The 22,423-nt window shown below is 37.9% G+C and overlaps 1 protein-coding gene across 4 annotated transcripts in view; it reads right to left on the bottom strand.

Moving 5' to 3' along the window:
• Positions 1 to 2,942: 2,942 nt before the first annotated feature.
• Positions 2,943 to 22,423, bottom strand: part of Rbm25 (RNA binding motif protein 25) — a 78,665-nt gene continuing 59,184 nt past the window's right edge. For all 4 annotated transcript variants that reach the window (XM_059280038.1, XM_059280040.1, XM_059280039.1 and 1 more), the window contains 10 exons: positions 18,898 to 19,178; positions 15,270 to 15,492; positions 15,065 to 15,154; positions 12,737 to 12,810; positions 11,868 to 12,018; positions 10,974 to 11,298; positions 10,307 to 10,581; positions 9,406 to 9,504; positions 7,973 to 8,020; positions 2,943 to 4,600 (listed from right to left, as the gene is read on the bottom strand). In XM_059280038.1, coding sequence (XP_059136021.1) covers positions 4,508 to 4,600; positions 7,973 to 8,020; positions 9,406 to 9,504; positions 10,307 to 10,581; positions 10,974 to 11,298; positions 11,868 to 12,018; positions 12,737 to 12,810; positions 15,065 to 15,154; positions 15,270 to 15,492; positions 18,898 to 19,178 — 1,659 coding nt within the window. In that variant the 3' untranslated portion in view covers positions 2,943 to 4,507. The remainder of the gene's footprint in view (positions 4,601 to 7,972; positions 8,021 to 9,405; positions 9,505 to 10,306; positions 10,582 to 10,973; positions 11,299 to 11,867; positions 12,019 to 12,736; positions 12,811 to 15,064; positions 15,155 to 15,269; positions 15,493 to 18,897; positions 19,179 to 22,423) is intronic.

Below are 22,423 nucleotides of genomic sequence, written 5' to 3'. Positions count from 1 at the left end.
TTTCCGGCCTCCGCAACGTTGGCCACGAACCCCGGAAGGGGACGGAGCTTCCGACAGAGCGCACAGAGGGCGAGGGTTGGGGGCCGCAGCTGGTCTTGCTCTTTTGTAGCTACAATGCTGGGGGTCTAAGATGGTACGCGATCTGAGGCATCTGTATGGCTTGAGGAGAGTCTAGTGTTCTCCCAGGCTACAAGCGATGACATTTTCCCCTTGTTTCTTGGTTGAGACTGAGATTCGTGTGTTCCCTGCCTGTATCAAACGTGTATCATGTAGACAAAGATTATCTTTGAAACCTATTCTGCCTCCAGACTATGGCCCGTTTTGTGATGACATTCAAAACCGAACACTTCCTATTTCTTCACAGGATTTATTTGTACAGTTCCTCAACATGGATATAACTTATCGTTTGTGCCCTCGTAAATCAAAGCGATTGGTGAAAGGAACCTGAGAAACTTCTCATGTTCTAGGCTCCAAATCTGAAAGTCCTCCAAGATGCAAACATATGGAGAGCAGGAAATGTTCCTACTTTGATTTTGCAACATAAAACTTTATGTAATTGCAAAGACGATTATCAACAGTTATGTCTGTAATACTAATTAATACTCAGGAGATGGGGCCAGGTCAGTGAGTTGAGGTAATACTGACTTAACAAATTATAGAGCAAACTGGGCTACACAGGGTGAAATTACCTTTTTCTATTTCCCAGAATGCCTAGTTCTAACACTAGAGCATCCATGTCCATTTTCTCCCTACATTCTCAACCCTGTTTCAATACAGATTTCATGCAGCATTTTTTATGTCATCTTTCCCATCAGCAGAATGGCAGCAGGGACGAGACATACCATACATACCTCATACAATAAAGTTACCTTTAGGAAGCCCCCCCCCATTGTTCATTTATATGGGAAGAATGTGGAAAATAGTGCAATAATGAGAAAATGACACTACTTATTATTGCAACAATGAAAAAATGACACACTATTTATTAGTTGGATTGATGGCCTTTCTATTCTCATACAGAATGTGAATTGAATTGTGTAGTAGCTGAACTTTCTTTTAATTATTTTTTTTCCTATGGGTATTTATATCCATTCTTAATTTGGTTCCTTTAAGACTCACGTAGGGAGCTAGGCAGTGGAGCACACCTTCAATCCCAACTTGGTATACAAAGGGAGAGTTCCAGGGCAACCCAGAGAAACTTGTCTCAAAACACAAAACAAAACTCAAAGAGGGCAGGGCATCTACACAGTGAGCTACAGGCTAGCCCAGGTTAGTGAGACCCTGTCTCACAAACAAAAGCAACTAAGAAAAGACAGCTAAAAATAGGAAAACAACAACAAAAACCCAACAAAGGCATGCTCTCAAATGCAAAAGATTATCAAAATTTTATGTTGTAAACCAAAAGCTGAACTATAAGCAGAAAACTCCATAGCCACTGACATAAAAACCTTTATTCTGCAGTCACAGACCTTCATAGTGACTCACAAACATTGGATGCTTACTTATATGTATTTGCAATTTTAATTTTCTTCATGCTAGTTAAAAGAAAAAAGAATATACAGATAATACTTATTTTGGCTCAAGCCTGTGTTTTTTTCTGTATCTATCAGAGCTGCTATTCATGCCAGATTATTTGAAAATTCACTGTGAAGAAAACATCAGCATTTGCTATTACATTGTTCATAGGGAAGCACTTATAAAGCTCAAATCACAAACTTTTTAAAGAACATCCTCAGGGTCTGGCTGGGATAGAGCCTAGAATATCTGCACTGTCCTAGGGCACTATTTTGAAGGGTTAGTTTGATGTTCACTAGTAGAACATATTTTACATAGCTAATTATTTTTCTCAAATATCACCATACTTGTACACTTGTAACCCAGCCCTTTGGATTGCAATGGAAGAAAGCAGCCTGGGAGACAGTAACTTCTATGACAGCCTGAACTAGATGGGCAAGCTGTCCATCTCAAAAAACTAACAAAATGGCTATTCCCTTTAAAAACTCCTTTAAAGAAAAATATGTTGCCTCTATCAGAATAAAACAATGTACAAATGTCTGAAAAGTCTTATTCAATTAAATGTACCCCATGGATCAGTTGGCACTAGTATCACCTGGTAATCACAAAATTATACTACCCACCCTACTACATAGGCATTTTAACAAGATAAGACAAAGGTGCCCCGAAAATGTGAGAAAAATTAGTCTCAAACATTTTAACTACTCTTTTTCCTAATACATTTAAACTTTATTTTGGGGTCAAATGAGGAAAAAGAATTTTAGTTTTAAGACCTTCATGTATTTTGTAACTTGAATGAGCAATGCCAACCAGCATAAAACATAAGACGAATGTATATAAGTCTGAATGATTTAAAACAAGCTATAATGGTAAAACCTGGTTTAAAGTATATTAAACTATTACTTTAACCACCTTTTATGCCACCCGCATGATCACCCCAGCTCTACTGAAACTTATGATTTGACAGTGAGGTGCTATGCAGTATAAGGTACATATTCCTAAAAGCTTCAGGTAAACATCTCTAGTTTTAGAGGTAGCTGAGAGACTAGCAAGGTAAAGTCATCTACTTGAATAAAACTTCATGGTAATATTAGCGAAACAAAAACCTAACATAAGGTCAAAACAAATGTTCAATGTGTTTAGAAGACAGAGAAACAAAATAAACTACCTAAACAATGTCTTGGGCTGGAGGTGGGATAAATATGATAAAATGCTAATAAATTTATAATTGGAAGGGTGATCTGTATGAACTTTCCCTTGAGAAACCAAAATTTAAAATATATTCAAAACTATGTAGAGATATCCATGGATGATAGCCTCATCCAAAATAAGGTGAATATGGTCTCTTTGATCTTCTGATACCATAAAAATTCATTTAAAAACTTCAGCTCAGTTACAGGTTTTTTTCTAGAATATGCACTACACAATTGTAACATAATGCCATTTATTTATAAGACTCAAAGAAAGCATCTCCAAGATCAAATATATACATTTTTAATAACTGAAATATTTACATAATGAAGCCACGTCAAGGTTCAACATTAACAATGTTTTGGATGTCCTCAAGATGTTTAAAAAAAAAAAAAAGAAAAAGAAAAGAAAAACTTAGTAACTCAAGCTCACAGTTACATTATCCTAACAAGTCAGTTTTTACCTTTTAATAAACAAACATGGCAACAGCTGCACCTTATTTGTTATAAGAACTGTTTAGAACTTGGTACTTTTCAAATAAATTTTGTCCCCTGGTGATCTTCTGAATTACTAATAAAGTCCAAGGATTTCTCTAAACATGTCATCAATATATTTAAAGTATGATGACCAGTAATAAAAATTTATGGGCAAGAAACTGCCATGAATGATGTATCTTTGGAAGAAAGATGTAAACAGTTAACTACCATGGTGAATTATTTTGTTTTGTCAAAATCTCTTTTGTAAACTTACCTTATTTACTTATTTATTGGTGCTAGGGACAGAACCCAGACCCTCTTTCATACTAAGCATAGTAAGCTCTTCCACTGAGGTACCCCCTGGTCATTTGTTTTAAAGAAGGTGGGCTCCTCCCCTCCCTTATACTTTTGGAATTAATTTTGTTTTATTAAAAGGAATACACTCAAATTAAACAAAGACAAGTTAAGTTGAAAATGTATTGAGTAAAATGCTCCAGAACTTAAGAATCTGCTTCAATTCTGAGCCATCAAGTTGGAGGAAGAGGTAAGACTATGATGTATCATCCTATTCACAAGAGATCATAAGAGATCATCCTATTTCACAGAGAAACACAAATCTGGTTTATCAGACTGTTGCTCACTGCAGAATACCACGCTCTGGGAAACTCACACCGTAATTTTACTAGTTACTTGGGTTGGCACAATTATCACTTTTCCTTTATGAGTCTATTGGTGAATTACAAACTGTTTAAGGGAGCCCACCAAAGGAAATTTAAAAAAGACTTTTATACATACATTCACATGAACACATCAATACAGAGATACATTAGGAATGACTGTCTGCTAGTTTTTGCACTCTAATTTTAAACTCCATGCCTTTACAAGGGCTTGCCATTTCTGATCAGGGGAGTGAGATGAGATGGTAATGGGTATGACTAGTATTAAAATTATTCATGTTGGTGCCTATACAGTACAGTTTTAATATTAGGTGGAATCCTGCAAAAGAACTGGGGAGTCATTTCAATATTTACAAGGAACAAATCAGCAGAACAAGATTACATGAGATAGGCTGTGTACAGTAGCTGCAGCTTATAAAACACCAGCAATTTGTACCTGGTGAGTATAAAGAGAACCAGGGATTTAGAGGACTTTACAACCAAGTGCGTACACAGGGCACCAACAAATTAGAAGACAAAAGAATTCACATTTTCTACATTAAAAAAAATTACAGATCTCACAAATGTCTTTGAAGACACAGAAAATTCAAAGTTCTTTGAAGGGTGTGAAAGAATACATCTGAAATGTAACTGAATGTAAAAAGAGTTTTACTTCACAAGACCAATTTTCTTGGCTTCTGTTTCATATATCAATAATCTCCACATTTTGACTATAAAAACTTCTGCTTCTTCATCTAGTACCTAGAAGACAAAAGACAGTAAAACATATAATTAGTGGTATGTCAAATTGGCAGTAACATACAAATTCTTACCCACCAAACACAATCAACATAATGGCCTAAAGAAAAATTGTCCAGTATGAAAAATACAGAACATTTAAGTTACCAAAAGAAAGATAATGATTCAGCCAAATCCCATGACTTAATAAATAATAATTCCATTATACTTTTGTTTACTGGTTTAATTTTGAGACACAAAGCCCAGGCTAGACCTAAACTTCAATGAAAACAAGGTTGAGCTCCTGCTTCCACATTTTCCAAGTGTTGGGATTACAGGCATATGGCACCACTCTTGCCTCCAATAATACTTTTTGGATACAACTTTTATTTTGCTGTTAATTTTATAGACATTACATTGATATATGTCTGGCCAAATTACTTCATAAGTAAAGCAAAAGCTTGCCATGAAGAATAATTTATGAAGAACTTAAATATACAATTATGTATCTTAATAGAGTAATTTTATTTATCCCAAACCAGACTTATCTTACCTAACATTTAACAAATGCTTATTATGTGACATTGAATTAAGCATTGTATGAGAATTTACTATGGTCTCTAGAATGCAGTAAACAAGATTAAGTGACTATTGATGCCACCGGATACAAGAATACTGGCTATCATTTCCTACTGTTAAATGAAGAAACCAGGTTATTTTCCTATCTCCTTAGGATTTAATTACTACATAATGTTCCCAATATTATTCCTGCCTTTAGCCTACAGCCATAAGGCTTTGCCCCAAGGGCTGCTGTTAACAGTAATGGAAGACCTTACTTCCTTAAAGACACCAGGAAGACACTCTAGGCTATCACTTGTTGAGTGGAAAGCAACTTATTATCTGGTTTCTTCCCTAAACTGCCTCTAAGAATTTTGAGAACATAAACCCTAGTAAAACTAGGTTCAAATCTTTAACATCTATTAAATTTTACCATCAACTAAAAGTGTCCTTGGCTGAGTCACTTTAAGCTCACTAAGCCTCAGTTCCCTTACATATAAAATGTAAGAAATTTTGCTCTATCATACCAGTAGTACTACTGTGGGAATTAAAATTAATAACTGCAAGTGAGTACTTGTTACATGGTGATCAGTAAATGCTCAAAAGCAGCTAGAAGCCTTTTTTTTTTTTTTTTTTTTTTTGAGCTGAGGATTGAACCCAGGGCCTTGCGCTAGCCAGTGCTCTACCACTGAACTTAGAAGCCTCTTTAAGGGCAGAGATTGACTGGTTGATTGATTTGTGTCTTCTTGAGACATGCTGTTGTGTAGCACAGGCTAGCCTTGAACTCACTGTCTGGCCGTAGATAACCTTGAACTCTTCCTGATCCTCCCGCCTCCACATGCTAAGCTCGGGGATTGCGGATGCGTGCCACCAAGCCAAGCTTTTGATTTTTGCAAGTCAACTGAGAGTGAATCCTGTGGTTTTGCCCTGATGGATTGATGCCTGCGTGTACTCTGGGGACTCACTGGGACATTTTATAGGATGAGATGTTGGGGGAGGGGGCCTATGTAATGCCCCCCATCTCTGCCCTTTGAGCTGCTATCTTAGACATGGCTGGTCTTGCCTTGTTCTACTCTTAGGGGCTGCTGGTCTATGTACAGTTTGGCCTTGTGGCTGTGGCTCAATCTGCTATTAAATGCAGGCTTTTATTTAAAAAAAAAAAAAAAAGAAGCAGCAGCAGCAGCCTCTTTAAGCTTCTTTTAAACACGTTTCTGGGCCATTATTTCAACTAAGTTTGAGAAGGATCTTGTAACACAAATTACAAAATATGCAATAAAAGATTGTTATGTAAAAACACCGTATTTTTTATCAGGAATAAAGTACTACTTGAGCTAAAAAACTATCTTAAATACCTAAGAAGCATTTACAAGGCCCTTTAACTTTAAAAAAAAAAAAATCATTTGTACATTCATTTACTTGTATGTGTATGTGTCTGTTGGAGTTAAAAGTATTTGTGCCTGACTTACAACATGGTTCTCATGATCAAGCATTAAGTGTTCTTATCGATTATCCATCTCTCCAGCTTTTATTCTGGTATTCTGGTGTGGGGGGGTGAGGGAGTGCTAGTTCATGGAAAGCAGAAGTCATGTCATCCAAGGAGATGTCCCCTTTGTTTTTCCAGACAAGATCTCTCACTAGGACCTGGGACTTACCAATTAGGAAAGGGTTGACAAGCTCCAATGATCTGCTGTCTCCACCTCCCCAGTGCTCGGATCATTAGGGCATAACACCACACTCAGCATTTTAAGTAGATTTTTGGGTATGGGTACAGAACTTATGCTTAAGCAGAAAGCACTTTGAGCTATCTGACTGTATGCACAAGAACGGTCATTTTTTTAAAAGATTTATTTATCTATTTATTATGTATACAGTGTTCTGCCTGCATATATGGCTGCAGGCCAGAAGAGGGCACCGCATCTCATTACAGATGGTTTTGAGCCACCATGTGGTTGCTGGGTATTGAACTCAGAACCTTTGGAAAAGCAGCCATTATTCTTAATTCTTAACCTCTGAGCCATCTCTCCAGCCCCTAGAACAGTAATTTTTACAGTTCCATTTTTTTTGTGTGTGTGTGTCTGGTCTAATGAGTGGGTATGCCTGCATAAGCACAGTTCTACTATATTGCTTGCAAAGCATCATACTAGACAGTAAGAGGTCTTATCCACATGTGCCTGCCAACCCATGATAGCTTTTTTTAAATAGTAATTGTTAAAATTACCTGTATGTTTATTTGTTTGGAGTAAGAACACACATGCCATGGTACTGAAAACTAGCTCCAGTATTTTTCTCTAATCCATGGCTCAATGATCTTAGGGATTCCCAAGGATATATGATACGCAATTGCCATCATTAGTACTAATATACTAATTTTCTTCTTGTTTTACTTTCATGAGACAGAGTCTAAGGGGACCAGGCTGAGCTTAATCCACCTGCCTCTGTCTCCAAAGTTCTGGGATTTAAAGAATGCAATGCCATTCCCAGCTCTCCTTTCTTATTATCTTATTCTCTGATAGTAACCTTTTCCCAGTTGCTTAATTCTAACTAATCTTCCACAACTGCATTGGCCTACCAGTCCTTAATTCACTCAAACTACCAATTCTACTCAAATTGTTTTCTTCTCTTCATAACAGGCCCTCATATTAAATGCAGCATTTTTTTCTCATTTAAAATGCAAACCCCTTCCCTCCCTCTGCTTATAAAATCACAGTGTTCAATAGAAGTAACCACTGACCATAATACAAAAATCAAATGCAATTACGAATTTTGATTTTTCAGTATAAAATTTATATAGCAGATTGTTCAGAGAAATATTAACATAACAGTATTTTTCTAACTTACCATGGCAACATCATCTAAAATGCTCTGAGGTGAACTATGTGCCATAACCTAAAAGAAACAAATATCTGCTGTTATAAAGTTGTACAAAACCTCTAAATGGTAAAAAAAAATTCTTGTGCCTGACGGGAGTGTGCTCTGTGTTGAGGCAGGCAGGGTCTCACTGTATAGCTCTGGAAGGCTTGGAACTTACAGAGATCTGTCTGCCTCCCTAATGCTAGAATTAAAGATAAGCGCCACCATGCCTGGCTTTCTTTTTTGAGGGTGAGTTTCGAGACAGGGTTTCTTTGTGCAGCCTTGGCTGTCCTGGAACTTGCTCTATACACTCACTTAAGAGATCACCCTGCCTCTGCCTCCTGAGTGCTGGGGGTTAAAGGCATGCGCCCTTACTGTCTGGCTAAGCTTTTTATCCTGGGATCATAATCGATAAAGACAACTTAGAAGTTGCTTCCCACGCCCCCACCCCCATGCTATGCAACCTAGGGTGCCTTCAAACTTGTGATTCTTTGCTTCAGCCTCCCAAGTGCTAGGATTACAGAAATCTAGCATACTTGGCTATGTAAGTATTAAATCTATAATTATAAGCAGAGAAGAGAGTCTTATGTTTATTCTTCAAAATATTAAAAGAGCGATACTGGTGGAAGAATGACACATTTATACCATTACAAGAATATGGTGCTCCCTCTATAATAACCACCTTATTAAATGAAACTATGATTTGAGGACACACAACAGAATAATTTTTGCTGGATAATGGTTGGGTGTACTTGTGCCTGCCATTAATTCTAGCACTAAGGAAATGAAGGCAAGTCAAAAGTCGGCCTGGGCTACAAGAAACTGTCTCCAAAACAAAAAGCCTATAGGATTTTAAATGTTAAATATTGTATAAAAAATGGCCAAGACACAACCTTTCCATAAAGCTCAATTTCTTCATGAATAAATATGGTAAGGATAACATTTGAGACTTGTATTCCCTAAGACTATAACCTAAGGATGACAGAAAAAGCTCCAGAAAACAGCACTGTGTCTGCCAAGAACTCTAATCGTCACTACATCCTAACACTATTAGCGACAAGACTATTATTACAAAGATGAGTGACTCAAAAAAAAAAAACAAAACAAAAAAAAAAAAAAACAAAAAACAAAAAACGGAGGAAACAAACTATTGGCTATCTCCGCAAAATTCACACCCAAGACAAAAGGGTGGGCACAGCATTGGCAGTAGAAAAGAGAAAGTGTAATTGAGAAGAGACACCAATTCTGTCCTCCCTGACTCAGAGCGAAAGCTGTGGCGTGATGGGTCTGAAGGCAGCAGTTTCTTTTAAATAACAGGTCACTTCATTAGAACTGAATTATTATGTACTCTGTAGGATGTTTTTCATTTTAAAGTGTCTAAAATAAATGTTAGGGAGGGATGTAGGAGGAAAGAAACGAACCTTAGAACAAACAAAATCGACTAATGTAGCTTCTTCTTCACCTATGTATTCTATGATTTTCTTATTGATCCACGGCCGGATTCTTCGTTCCATCAGGATCTGCAAAACAAAGCTAGGTTGAGGAACTAAAGAATTACAATTTGTTCTTATAGCCACACAAAATTCACAATTTTCAAGACTAAAGTAAGTCAACTGTAGGGGCACAGATGTTAAATCTGCAACTCAAGGGACAAAAGACTAGAAAATCCAAGTTTGCCAGGCAGTGGTGGTGCACGCCTTTAATCCCAGCACTCAGGAGGCAGAGGCAGGTGGAACTCTGTGAGTTCGAGGCCAGCCTGAGTGAGTTCCAGGAAAGGCACAAAGCTACACAGAGAAACCCTGTCTTGAAACCCCTCACCTCCCCACCCCACCCCCAAAAAAAGAAAATCCAAGTTCATAGAGAGACATTGCCTCAGAAATAAACAAATGTAATTGCTGTATGACCAGCTGTTTACTCAAAAAAAAAAAAACAATGAACCAACCAAGATATTCATCAATAGATTATAAATTTATTAAGTGGCTTTTTTTTGGGAGGGTAGGGTTGTGTATCAAGATAGTATCTCTATGTCCGGAAACTCACTCGGTATATACCAGGCTGACCTCTAACTCAGATGCCTGCCTCTGTCTCCTGTGTGTTGGGATTAAAAATACTGCCTGGACTGAGTGGCTATCTCTTAATCTAGTTGTGTGATGTGATTTCATGGAGGAGATACAAAAACCTCTGCCATAGCATCTACATATTGGCAATTCATCATACAGGAGATTATTCCAACTTATTTGTTACGACTAGAATCAAGTAAGATTGTATGTCAATCACATTGAAAACCAGCCCAAATATGGTGACATATAATGTACTACTCACAGAATCCACAATAGACCAATCCAGAGGATAAGCAAAGAGCTCAGGTTTGGCTGTGGGGATTTTCTCAATAAGACTTTTAATGTGCTTGCGCTTTTCTTCAGTGTTTACAGTGCCTTTGGTGGCATTTTTATCATCTTCACCATAATCCAAGGGAACAAGTTTCCTTTTTCGGGGCACATCATCACTGTCTTCATCCTCAAATTTGTTAAAGACACTATCTACAGGTAGTTTCTTTCTCTTCACAGAATTAGGTTGGCCAGGACTATTGGAAGCACCTATAGTTAAAAACACTATCTTAGTATGCAAACATCATTTTCAAATGCTAAAGTTGACAACCCACCATCCCTCATAAAGTGCAAATCTACTTCCACAATTCTCAGAGAAAGATCCCAACTGTTAAAAAAAAAAACACACACAGAAAAAACTCTCTACTCACAAGTGCTAGAAAATTTAACTTTTCACTTCTTCTCAGAACTTGAGGCAGCTGGAGATATAGGAGCACTAGTAGAACTACGAAAACAATCGTGAGCTAGAAAGGCATTGTTGAATACTTTGCTATCTATCTACCAAGGAGCTCTATATGTATATGAGTTGTCTTTGTCCTTACAGTGAAGGTTATTGGGACAATGGAGGAAAGGATAAAAAAAGGAAGGCAACTCTAACATACCCAGTTTAAGACTTAGTCCTATTTTTGGCCTATGCTCCTCAGGCTGCTGTTGATCTGGTGAGTTTTCATGAGGAATAATGATACCACAAGGAGACTCATCCCCAGGAGTGTTGGGCGTTGCGTTGCCACTGGCAGAGGACACAGATGGGGCCGAGCTGATGGGTCTCAGAGTGGGTTTGAGACAAGGCTTTTGCTCTGGTTCTTCTTCCTCTTCCATAGGCTCTTCGCGTTTTTCTTCTTTTTCTTGCTTTTCTTCTTCCTCCTCCTCTGATTCCGGCTCTTGCTTTATCTGAGGCTGTCTGCGCCTCTCAGCCTCTTGCTCCATCTGCAACCCAAATCTGCCTGATTAACTTTAGAAAAGACTACGACTAGAACTCTTCCCATAAAACAGTTGATGAAAAGATTTACTTGACCAGTGAGCTCAACCCTAATTAAAATTAAGAACTGAGCACTAGGGGCAGGAGAGATGTCTCCGAGGTTAAAAGCATTGGTTGCTCTTCCAGAGGACTTGGGTTCCATTCCCAGAACCCATATGGCAGCTCACAACTGTCTGTAACTCCACTCCCAGGGGATCCAACACCCAGTAAACAACAAAAAACATGAGTATGATTTCTAGTACCTACAACACCCAAACCAACACATGCACTTGTAATGATAATACTGGAAGGGGAAATACAGGAAATCCCTGGCCTGTTGGCCTAACAATGAGAGACTCTTGTCTCAAATAAACCAACGGAGATTACTCCTATGGAACGATACCTCAGACTTCAATCAGCATGACTTATGCACTAAAAATAATTAATAACCTACCAAATAATCTACAGACAAAAATTTAGCTGACTTTAAAATATAGTGATTTTAAACCAAACAATTTCAGATGTTGTAGTATCTTACCCTCTGGAGCTCTGCATCTGGATCTGGATGCCCCTCCGCCAATAAGCGTTGCCTGATTTCCTCAAGTTCTTCCTTCTCTCTCTTCCTATCTCGTTCATCAGCTTCCATTTCTTTTTCCCTATCACGCAACCGTTTCTGAAGAGCACTCCCCCTGCAAAGTTAAAAAAACTCATTTAATAATCAGATCATTGGCCCAAGAGTGCTTTTCTCAATACTAGAAACTGAATACTTGAATGCTAAGACTCAGGTGGTTCTCCATCTATACCACACCCAAGACAGTATGCTCTCTACATCAGTGTGTAACTAGTAAGCACCAAGTTGTCATTTTATTCTCAAAAATCACTCTAACATGCCTGAAAGACAAAAGGTTGACTTTCAGGAGGAAGACAGCTTTTTTGTGGCTATTCCATAGTGAATCCCAACACTTAATTTGTATTTTTTTAGGTGAAGATAATACAAGAACTGCTAAGCCTTTTGGGAATGAGGGCATAACTCAGACAATACTGAGGGAATGCATAACATGTGTGAGGTTCACTGTCACACCAAAATGAGTGGGCGTGGTGTATATCACTTTAATAGCACCGATCTGTAGACCAAGGCGGGAAGTTCAAGGCCAGCCGGGACTACACAGTAAAGACAAAGCGGTTCAATTCATAACTTCACAGTACTGTATCAATATGGAGATGGTGAGGTGGGGATCAGACGGGACACTTTTGAAAACACCGAAGACAAATTTCTGAAACTAAATAGTTTTAAAAAATGACCATCATAGGCTCCTTTCTCAAGACATGTGGGATTACTGATTCTAAAACTAAGCACACCTTCTATCCTCAGATTCACACACAGCCCATCAGTTTACACTTGCTTACCTATAGTACTTGGGATCATCTCTATCATCATCATAATCTTCTAGGAATTCTTTTAGTCGTTTGGCCTCTTTAGCCTTTGCAGAAATAAAAGACAAAATACATAAAACGCAGGTTAAAAGTTAGACTACTTCCTTCCCTTTTCTTAGGAAAATATTCTTTTCCTTATTTATAGCACTTAAAATTTTAATACTACTCATTTACTTCACATACAGTATGCTAAACAAATATCCTTTGAATATACATTATTAAAAGTATTACACAAGCCGGGTGGTGGTGGCGCACGCCTTTAATCCCAGCACTTGGGAGGCAGAGACAGGCAGATCTCTGTGAGTTCAAGGCCAGCCTGGGCTACCAAGTGAGTTCCAGGAAAGGCACAAAGCTACAGAGAAACCCTGTCTCGAAAAACCAAAAAAAAAAAAAAAAAAAAAGTATTACACAAAAGCACCTTAAATTTCATTGAGTAGATAATACTATAAATGATCTAGGTAAAATGCAAGGTTGAGATTTAAACAATGTTCATATACTATAAACAGATTTCACATCTACATGTAAAACAGATATCGGTTTCCGACTTAATCTTAACACCTTTCAGCCACCTCATCCATAGGAACAATCTATCTAGGAGTAACTATCCCTGAGGCAAAATGAATGTTCTTCTCTAGTACTTCCAAAATACTATGAATATAACTCTTTCATATCTTAAGCACTCACACTTTCTGTATAGTAACTGCCTTATCTGCTTACATTGTTGACTTGTTTCAAACTTATGATCAATCGCTTCTGTATGGCCTACCCCAAGGCATTAAGCTGGGATATGAGTGCTCAAATAAATGGGAGGAGAGGTCTGTTGAGGAGAATAACAGTATTCTTAGTATTTTCAATATTCAAAGTATCGCTATACGGGACAGGCTATAAAGTACACAGGAGCACAAATGAAATTCGCTACTTTGGGAAACTTTCACTTATACTGAACATATCTGTTACTTAAACATGAGAAAATGCTTATGTAACAGGAATTTTTTTGTAAAGGAAATATTTCTCTATAGAAACGTTTCAGATTTGCTCACAGCAAGTACAACATTGTTTCTTCACCTAATTCTTTTTTTTTTTTTTTTTTAAATAGACAAGGTTTCTCTGAGTGTAGTCCTGTCTGTCCTGGAATTAACTCTGTAGACCAGGCTGGACTAGAACTCACAGAGATCTACCTGTCTGGGATTAAAGGTGTATACCACCACGCCTAGCTATCCACAACACAAAGTACATACTATTGAAGCAATTGTTATCGCTATACTCAGAACATACTATTGAAGTAATTTTTATCACTATATTCAACAAATATGCCAACTAGTTTATACATCACAGTCATCAGTGTAAATGCAACAAAAACCTAAATATATGACCATACAAAAGAGAATATGGTAGCATAAGAAAACTACGAGAAATGCTAAATATACTTCTGCTTACGCTGCTCTTCTAGAGGACCCAAGTTCAATTCCCAGCACCCACATAGAAGCTCACAATTCCAGTTCTAGGGGATCTGATACCCTCAGAAATACATACATGCAGTTAAAACACCAGTGGAATTAAAATGAGAATAAATAAATCATAAGAAAACAAAGCAAATCCACTCCAAAAACCACACAACTGAACTGACTAATTCAACAATTTCAGAACTGTTCAGAACTGTTATTTTTTGCATGTGTGCCTGTGGATGTCACAACACACATGTGGAGGTCAGTGTACAATTTGAGGGCATCAGTTTTCTCTCTCAACCAAGTGTTTGCTGGGGAGTGAACTTTAGGGTGGCAGTTGCAGCGAACTCTCATAGGTGGGGCATCTTGCCAGGTCAACAAGTTTTTCAAATCTTAACCAAAGGACATCACATTAATTTTAAGTTTCTGTAACCCAATAGGGTAGATTGACATCAAATATTCATTAATGGGCAGCAAACTTTTGAAAAGTGGGAAGAGATGTGTACTGAGTCTATCTCAAATTTGGCTGAAATGAGTTCAAGGCCAGCCTGATCTACATCATGGACTCCAGGACAGCCAGAGCTACACAGTGAGACCATAACAAAAAACCAAAAACAAGGGGGGGAAAAGTTATTAACTAAGAAGCTGTCATGTGTTTTCCCCCCTTTGGTTTCTCTGTGTAGTTTTGGTTCCTGTCCTGGATCCGCCTGCCTCTGCCTCCCAGTGCTAGGATTAAAGGCGTGCATCACCACCGCCCGGTGATGTCATGTATTTTTATAAGGTTTTCTGCAAGACAGTAAAATTGAACAATGGTTTTGACTTGACAAAACACCTTTTCTTAAACCTAAAATCTCACCATTTCTCTTCTTCTTTCTTCTTCTCTTTCAGCCTCTTTCTCATATTCCCTTGTTTTCTTTCGTTCTCTGATTTCCCAATTCTTAAGGCGCTAAAATAAACAAGTTTCAAAACTTTAAAATTTCATACAGAATTCTGCAAAACATGGCTCACCAGCCTCTGTGAGGATAACACCCTTTCCGAGGAAAAGCATTTCCTCAACTTACCTCTTGATAAGCAGCCTCTTTCTCTCGCAGTTTTCTCTCCAGTTTTCTTCGTTCATATGCATCTTCTTCATCCTCTTCCCTGTCTCGCTTCTTGTCTTTCTCGCGTTCACGCTCCCGTTCTCTTTCTCTTTCTCTTTCTCGCTCTCTTTCTCTTTCTCGTTCCCGTTCTCGCTCTCTCTCTCTTTCCCTCTCCCGTTCCCGTTCACGATCTCTGCTTTTTTCTCTAGGAAAATAAAACATTAAATATATCATATGTTGTATATCATTCTATTCCTTTTCTTTAGGGACCAAGGGAAGCTGTAATACATATTATAAACCAATATATAAACAAGTCAGAATTGACTATTCAATTTTTGGAGAACTGTAAATTTCTCTATACTCAAAGGTACAATTCAGGTAAAGCATTTGTCTAAAATGAACAATGCCCATCATTTTAATCCCATTGTTGGAATTAAACAGCAAGCCAGATTTTAATTCTAACCTACAAATTCTAAACTACATTGTGAAGTCAATGCTAGTAATTATTCACATGTCAGAAAATAAACATGAGATAACATAGAATAAACATAAGATTACATAAAAGAGGCAGCAGTGGTGGCACATGCCTTTAATCCCAGCACTCAGGAGGGAGTAGTAGACGATCTCTGAGTTGAGGCCAGCCTGGTCTACAGAGGAAGATCCAGAATAGGCTCCAAAGCTACACAGAGAAACCCTGTCTTGAAAAAATAACAAATAAAAGATTGAAAAAGTTGGGTTAGGGATTTAGCTCAGTGGCAGAGTGCTTGCCTAGCAAGCGCAAGGCCCTGGGTTCAATCCTCAGCTTTAAAAAAAAAAAAAAAAAGATCGAAAAAGTGCTAATTCTGACTAATTATATGCTGATACATAACTGTTTAAAAAAAAAGTATTCTCAGGCATGGGTAAAAACTAGTAATCCTAATGTGTTGGAGAAAGGCAAGCTGACCTTGTGGAGTTGAAGACAATCGTGGTCGTCTGCAAAGTTTTAGGCTAGACAGAGCTATGTAGTGAGATTCTGCCTTTAAAAAAAAAGGGCTGGAGAGATGGCTCAGAGGTTAAGAGCACTAACTGTTCTTTCAGATGGGGTGCAAGTCCCAGCACCCACATAGCTCACAAATGTCTGTAACACCAGTTCAAGGGGACCTGACACTCATGGCAAAACACCAATTGACATAAAAGAAAAGAATGGCTAGGTGGTGGTGCCCCATGCCTTTAATCCCAGCCTTTGGGAGTTCCAGGAAAGACAAGACCCACAGAGACACCTTGTCCTGGGAAAAAAAAGGAGGGGTGGGGGTGTATATTGCTCATTCCCAAATGAAATATGAAAGAATAATGAGCACATTAAAAAGCCAGTCTAGAGCCAGGCAAGGATGGGATGTATATGGCTGTCATAGTATTTGAGGGAATACGGGAAAAGTTCAAGGCCACGTTTACCAACTAGAGAGACCACCCCGGAAACATGACACCATCCCAGAAATTTCTGTTGTTATTGCTACATCACTACTAATCAAGGACTATGGTGCTGGCAAACATGTAGATCTACAATCAGTTTCTGAAGCCATCACACTTGCTCTTATCTTGCTTGCTATGTTAGCTAGGTCTTGAACTTTACAACCTCTAAGAACCATACACTAGATATGAAAATCATGAGTTCAAGACCTGCCTACCTAGGCTACATGAGATCCAGACATTCCTCCTCTCAAAAAATACATACACAAACTGAGTATTTAATTTAGAATACAATTATACTGCAAAGACTGGAAGGATTGTTTCTAAGTCAAAAATACTTGCTATTCATGCAGAGGACCATTTTGGCTCCAGGTACTCAGACAGCTCACAACTGCCTATAATTTCAACTCCAGAGCCTTCACCCCTTCTAGTCTCTGAATATACAGTATTCACATGCACACTAATAAACAGACATACACAATTAAAACTAAGTCTTAAAAAAAAGTTACACAACATGCAGTGACAAATCCACGTGTGTATATGAGACAATATGCTACTAACGGAAATTTTTATTTACTCATGGTTTTTTTTGTGCATAGTCTTATCTGGCCTAGAACTTGCTAGAGACCAGGCTTGTCTCAAACTCAGAGATCTGTCTCCATTGGCCTCCAAAAGTGCTAGGATGAAAGGTATGCACCACCAGGCCTGGTTTTGAAGGACTATTTCTAAAAAGAAATTGTCTGATTTCATGGAAAGCCAAATTCTCCTTAAAGGCTGTATTAACAAGGAAGAAAGAGAAGACATAGTATGTACTGTGCACCCAGACGCACAGGGCACATAGAGGGTGGCATTATTAGGAGGCTTGACCTTGTCTGAATAGGTGTGACCTTGTTAGAGGAAGTGTGTCGCAGTGGGGCGGGCTCTGAGTTCTCATATATGTTCCAAGTTGTGCCCCATGTGGGATACAGTTTATTTTCTGTTGCCTGGGGACCAAGATGTAGAATTCTCAGCTCCTTCTCCAGTACCATGCCTACTTGCAGGCCAACATGTCCTACCATGGACTAAATAAACCTCTGAAACTGTAAGCCAGCCCCCAATGAATGTCTTCCTTTCTAAGAATTGTTGTGGTCATGCTGTCTCTTCACAGCACTAGAAACCCTAAATAAACACTGTTTCCTCTCCGAATTTATTTCTGGTCATGGTATCAAAGTGGGCCTTCCCTTTTAAGCTACATTATCACAAGTTACATGTATTTGGAAAGCAGATTGAAAAATATGAGATTTTCCTATCTTCTCATTCACTGCTCTGTTCTTATTTTAACTTGCTGTAAATATCACAAATTACCAAAATTTTAAAACATCTCATTAAAAGGTGAAATTACTAGACCAGTCAGATAGATGTACACAGGGACAAAGGGACAGGGACAGGGGTACACGCACACGCCCACCTCTAAAAAGAATACTGGCAGAACTGACTTCTCAGTGCAAAAAGAAAAATAGCCTAACAACTCAAGGTTATAATGGACTATGTCTGCCCTAAGGCTGAAGGAACAAACTGTACAACAGTGGAGTGCTCATCCTGCCCCAAACAGTCTATCTGGCATGATGGGGCATGCCCATAAGCCCATCAGTACACGTGAAGCTGAGGCAAAAGGATGAATTCACAAATCAACCTAGATTACATAGTAAATTCTAGGCTAGCATGATATACAAAGAGCTCATCTCAAAAACAAAATACAGGGCTGGAGAGATATCTTAACACTTAAGGAGTACTTGTTGCTCTTGCAAAGGAGGCAGGACCAATATGGTGGCTCGCAACTATACTCCCAGGTGATTTAACAACTTCTTCTGGCTTCCATATACATGGTACATGCATATACACACAGGTGAAACACTCACACACATAAAATAAAAATGTGCCAACATCTTTAATCCCAGCACTTGGGAGGCAGAAACAAGAGAATCTCTTTTAAGTTCCAGGTTGGCCAACTGGGGCTACACAGAGAGACCCTTTCCCAAAACAACATTCTTACTTTCACCAATGATATTATTGTGTATAGAAAATAGGCAGGCTAGTAAAACTTATCATGTGAATGCAAATGGTTCCATTGGCAATCCTGTAATTCAACGAAGCTATCAGAAACAATTATATGAAGTCTTCTTACCTTGATCGACTCCGATCCTTATTTCGATCTGAGCTCCTTTCTCGATCACGGTCGCGATCTCTCTCTCGATCTCGGTCTCTCTCTTTTGTGCGGTCACGGTCCCTATCCCGTTCTCGTTCCCGCTCCCGTTCTTTTTCCTTTTCTCGTTCACGTTCTCTTTCCCTTTCTCGTTCCCGTTCTCGCCTTTCTCGTTCCCTTTCACGTTCCCTCTCTCTTTCTCTCCGTTCTTTCTCAATTTCCTGTCTTTCTTTTTCTTTTTTGCCTTTCTCTTCTTCCAGTTTCTAGAAACCAATAAAAGTACTTTTAGAGTTAGTTCTGTGGATTTAGTGTTCACTTCCCCGGCGCAATGCCCAATACTGGTAAGAAAAGCATCAAACCACCAAGGCTTTAAATACTCGTGCCTTTATTTGACAAATTAAACTGAATCAGGAAGCTAGATTTCGTGCAAACCATACTCTACACAAACCAGGAATCTCTTGGGTTGGGAAAAATGTGTTATGAGTGGCTGAGCACTGACTACGTAATAGCTAAAATAACCACAAAGAATGTGGTGATTCCTAATAATTTCTAGAAAGACAATTGGCTAAAGCTCAACTTTTGCCCATTATGAGTATCTTTAAGTCAGCAGGAACAGTGATACTATTTATAACCGAAATGTCTCACTACTTGAAGTTACTAGATGAGGGTTTTAAGGCAGAGGTGGAAATCAGTCAATTCACAATACAGCCATCTTGTGCCCTTTACGTTGCCCACCCTCCACAAGAAGCAGAAGCTGAATTCAGCCAGGATTTTTTCCTTAACTACGGAAATATGTATTCCCACCATTACAAAATGGATAATCCATCAAATACAGAAACTTTGAAAACCACTCACTTTAAGCAACGTGTACATAATTGCAACATTTAAATTTAAAAGTTAAAAGCAGTATAGTTATGCCCACCATTATGCCTGTAAGACAATAAAAAAATATATTTACAATGATAAATGCACCCTTGCAAGGATCTTATGTTAACTTACAGATGTTGTGCTAGGACATGGATCGCCAACACTGGATTAACCTTGCCTACAAGCTATGTTTCTGGGAGGAAGAGCAAGTACACGGTTCACAAATAAACCAAATGAACAGTCAGACCAAGTGTGTATCCTGAAAGATTACCAGTGTACCACAGATTTCTACACAAACTAAGAAGGGGAAGAAAGAAAACACAACAAAACCCCAATCAAGTAAACAAAACACATTTATCCCTGAAGTTCCACGTTTAATTTCATGGAAATGAAATTTAAACTGCAACAATAAAATGTGCATTTTTCTTTTTCTCATTCATGTAAAGCATTTAAAACTTTAAAAAGCAGTCTTACCTGTTACTTTTTCTCTTGCTCATGGCCCAAGGAACTGATAGAGGATTATGGAAGAAAAGCTAGTGTATGAGGTATCAATATATTCAGCTGCTGAACTAAGTTAGCATAGAGGCAGAGCCAATACCGAATACATTGAAATTAGAAAGGAAAGATAGGAGACATGGAGAGAGAGAGGTCAGAAACAGAAAACTACTACAGGGGAACCTAGTTTCTGAACATTCCTAATGGAATTCAAAATGTATATTTTAAAATGACTTTAGACTACATAAAACTTACCTCAGTGTCATGCACTTAAGAAATTTATTTCGGAGATAATATATACTTACAGATTTATAATTTCTTTTGTACAAGTCCTCAATTTTTTCCTCCAGTTGTTTGCTATGCTACCTTATCTCTAATGTAAAAATAATTTCTTTCAGAACTCATTCTGAAATCTTAATTGTTCTATGTAAGCAAGTGAGAAAATCTAGTCCATAATAATGCTAAGTTATTTATATATGCAATATGTGTATGTACACAACAAGCAGATATATAGCATATGCATATATTTCAAGAAAGATTAAAGAAAGAAATGAAGTGATTCATTAAAAAGTAACTAAGTAATGAGAAAAGGAAAGAGGTTAAAAAAAAAGAAAAAGAAATCAAAAATCTTACCTTATTCTCTCTTCAGACTCATCCGTGCTGTAAATGGACGCCCCCTGCCACGCTGATACCCTGACAGTCTGTGGTTATTTAACAAACTCATACCAAAACATGCAAAGGTTCACTGAGCTCATTTTTTATTGCTAAGAATTCAAATATCCCCCCCACTTAACCAACACCACCCAAAGAGAACTGGTTTTTTGTTGTTTGATTTTTCAAAGCACTCCCTCAGTACAATAATATTAAGGCAGTGAAATGCCTGAGAGACCCTTAAAATGCTGAAGTAGTATCTTCTGAATTAAAATTTTTTGTGTGAACTTAATTTCCTCATAATTTACCAAAAACATGACAGGGTTCAAAATAAATAAATAAAAACAGAAGGGGGGTAAACCACACACACAACTGTATACCATTTTTAAGCTTACTCGACATTGAATTGGAATACTGAACATACAAAGAAGTATTCTACAATTACAATCCACAGACCACCACTGTAACTCTCAAAACTCTGGGAGTTACATTTGTGCTTTTAGACACAGTTAATTCCTGAAAAAGCACTGGATGTGAGCTATGGTTGGGCATCTGGACATTAAGTGTTCAGCTGCATTTACTCATCAGCATTAATTTTCAACTTGGGATTTTGAAAGGCACGAGAAAGACCCAATACAGAGGAAATGAACACTTAACACCACTGAGTTGAGTTATATACCTCTCAATCTAGTCAGAACCAGCATTGTCTTATTACCTGTAACACCAAAATACAACTCATGCATTTTGCATTTCACCATCTGAAAGCAGCACCTTCAATACCAGCGATCATTCACAAATGCACTGTCACTGAGAGAAGCTTTAAATAGGCAAAACTCGTGAGTGGGATTTACTAGACACAAATAGAAACTTCCAAGCCAGTTGCCCCTTTGCATATTTTTCTGAGGGGGCATCCATAAATATAATAAAAAACAGAAGCTCATACTTACATCCTATTCCTTGTTACTTTCCAAGCTGAGTTTCATCTTGCATTAGTCACCATATGATCTCTATCATAATGGTGGGGGTCAATGAATAGATTAGCTTTATGGGAATTTACAGTTCTTCCATGCATCTATAATTTGGTAAGTCTGGTAATCACTGACCTACTTTTAAAAATCTCCCCCACTCAAACTTAAATCCACACAAATATAAATCTTAAATTTTAATCTCAGCTCTTTTAAAAAAAAAAATTTTCCTAAGATTAAAGAACTGCCCACAAAAATAAACTGTATGTATGTTATCCTGCTGCCCCCTAAATATAGTTTAATCTGATAATCTGACCTTGATGTCTACGTTGAAATCTATGAATTAATTTCTCTTCATATTAAAGTGAGATGCCTGTAGAGTAGTCAGTGACTGAAAAAATTAAGCAATGACCACTTTTAAATATGGTACTAGTCTTCTTCTGTTTCTACCTCAGAACAACTAAGCCTATAAAAGGCATTAAATTATACTCTAATGAAAAGTTGATTTTCTTGTCTGTTTGCTTTGGATT

This window comes from Peromyscus eremicus, chromosome 14, assembly GCF_949786415.1.
Source record: "Peromyscus eremicus chromosome 14, PerEre_H2_v1, whole genome shotgun sequence".
Taxonomy (NCBI): Eukaryota; Metazoa; Chordata; class Mammalia; order Rodentia; family Cricetidae; genus Peromyscus; species Peromyscus eremicus.
Note: the sequence above shows the minus strand (reverse complement) of the source record. Positions and strands in the feature narration are given on the sequence as shown.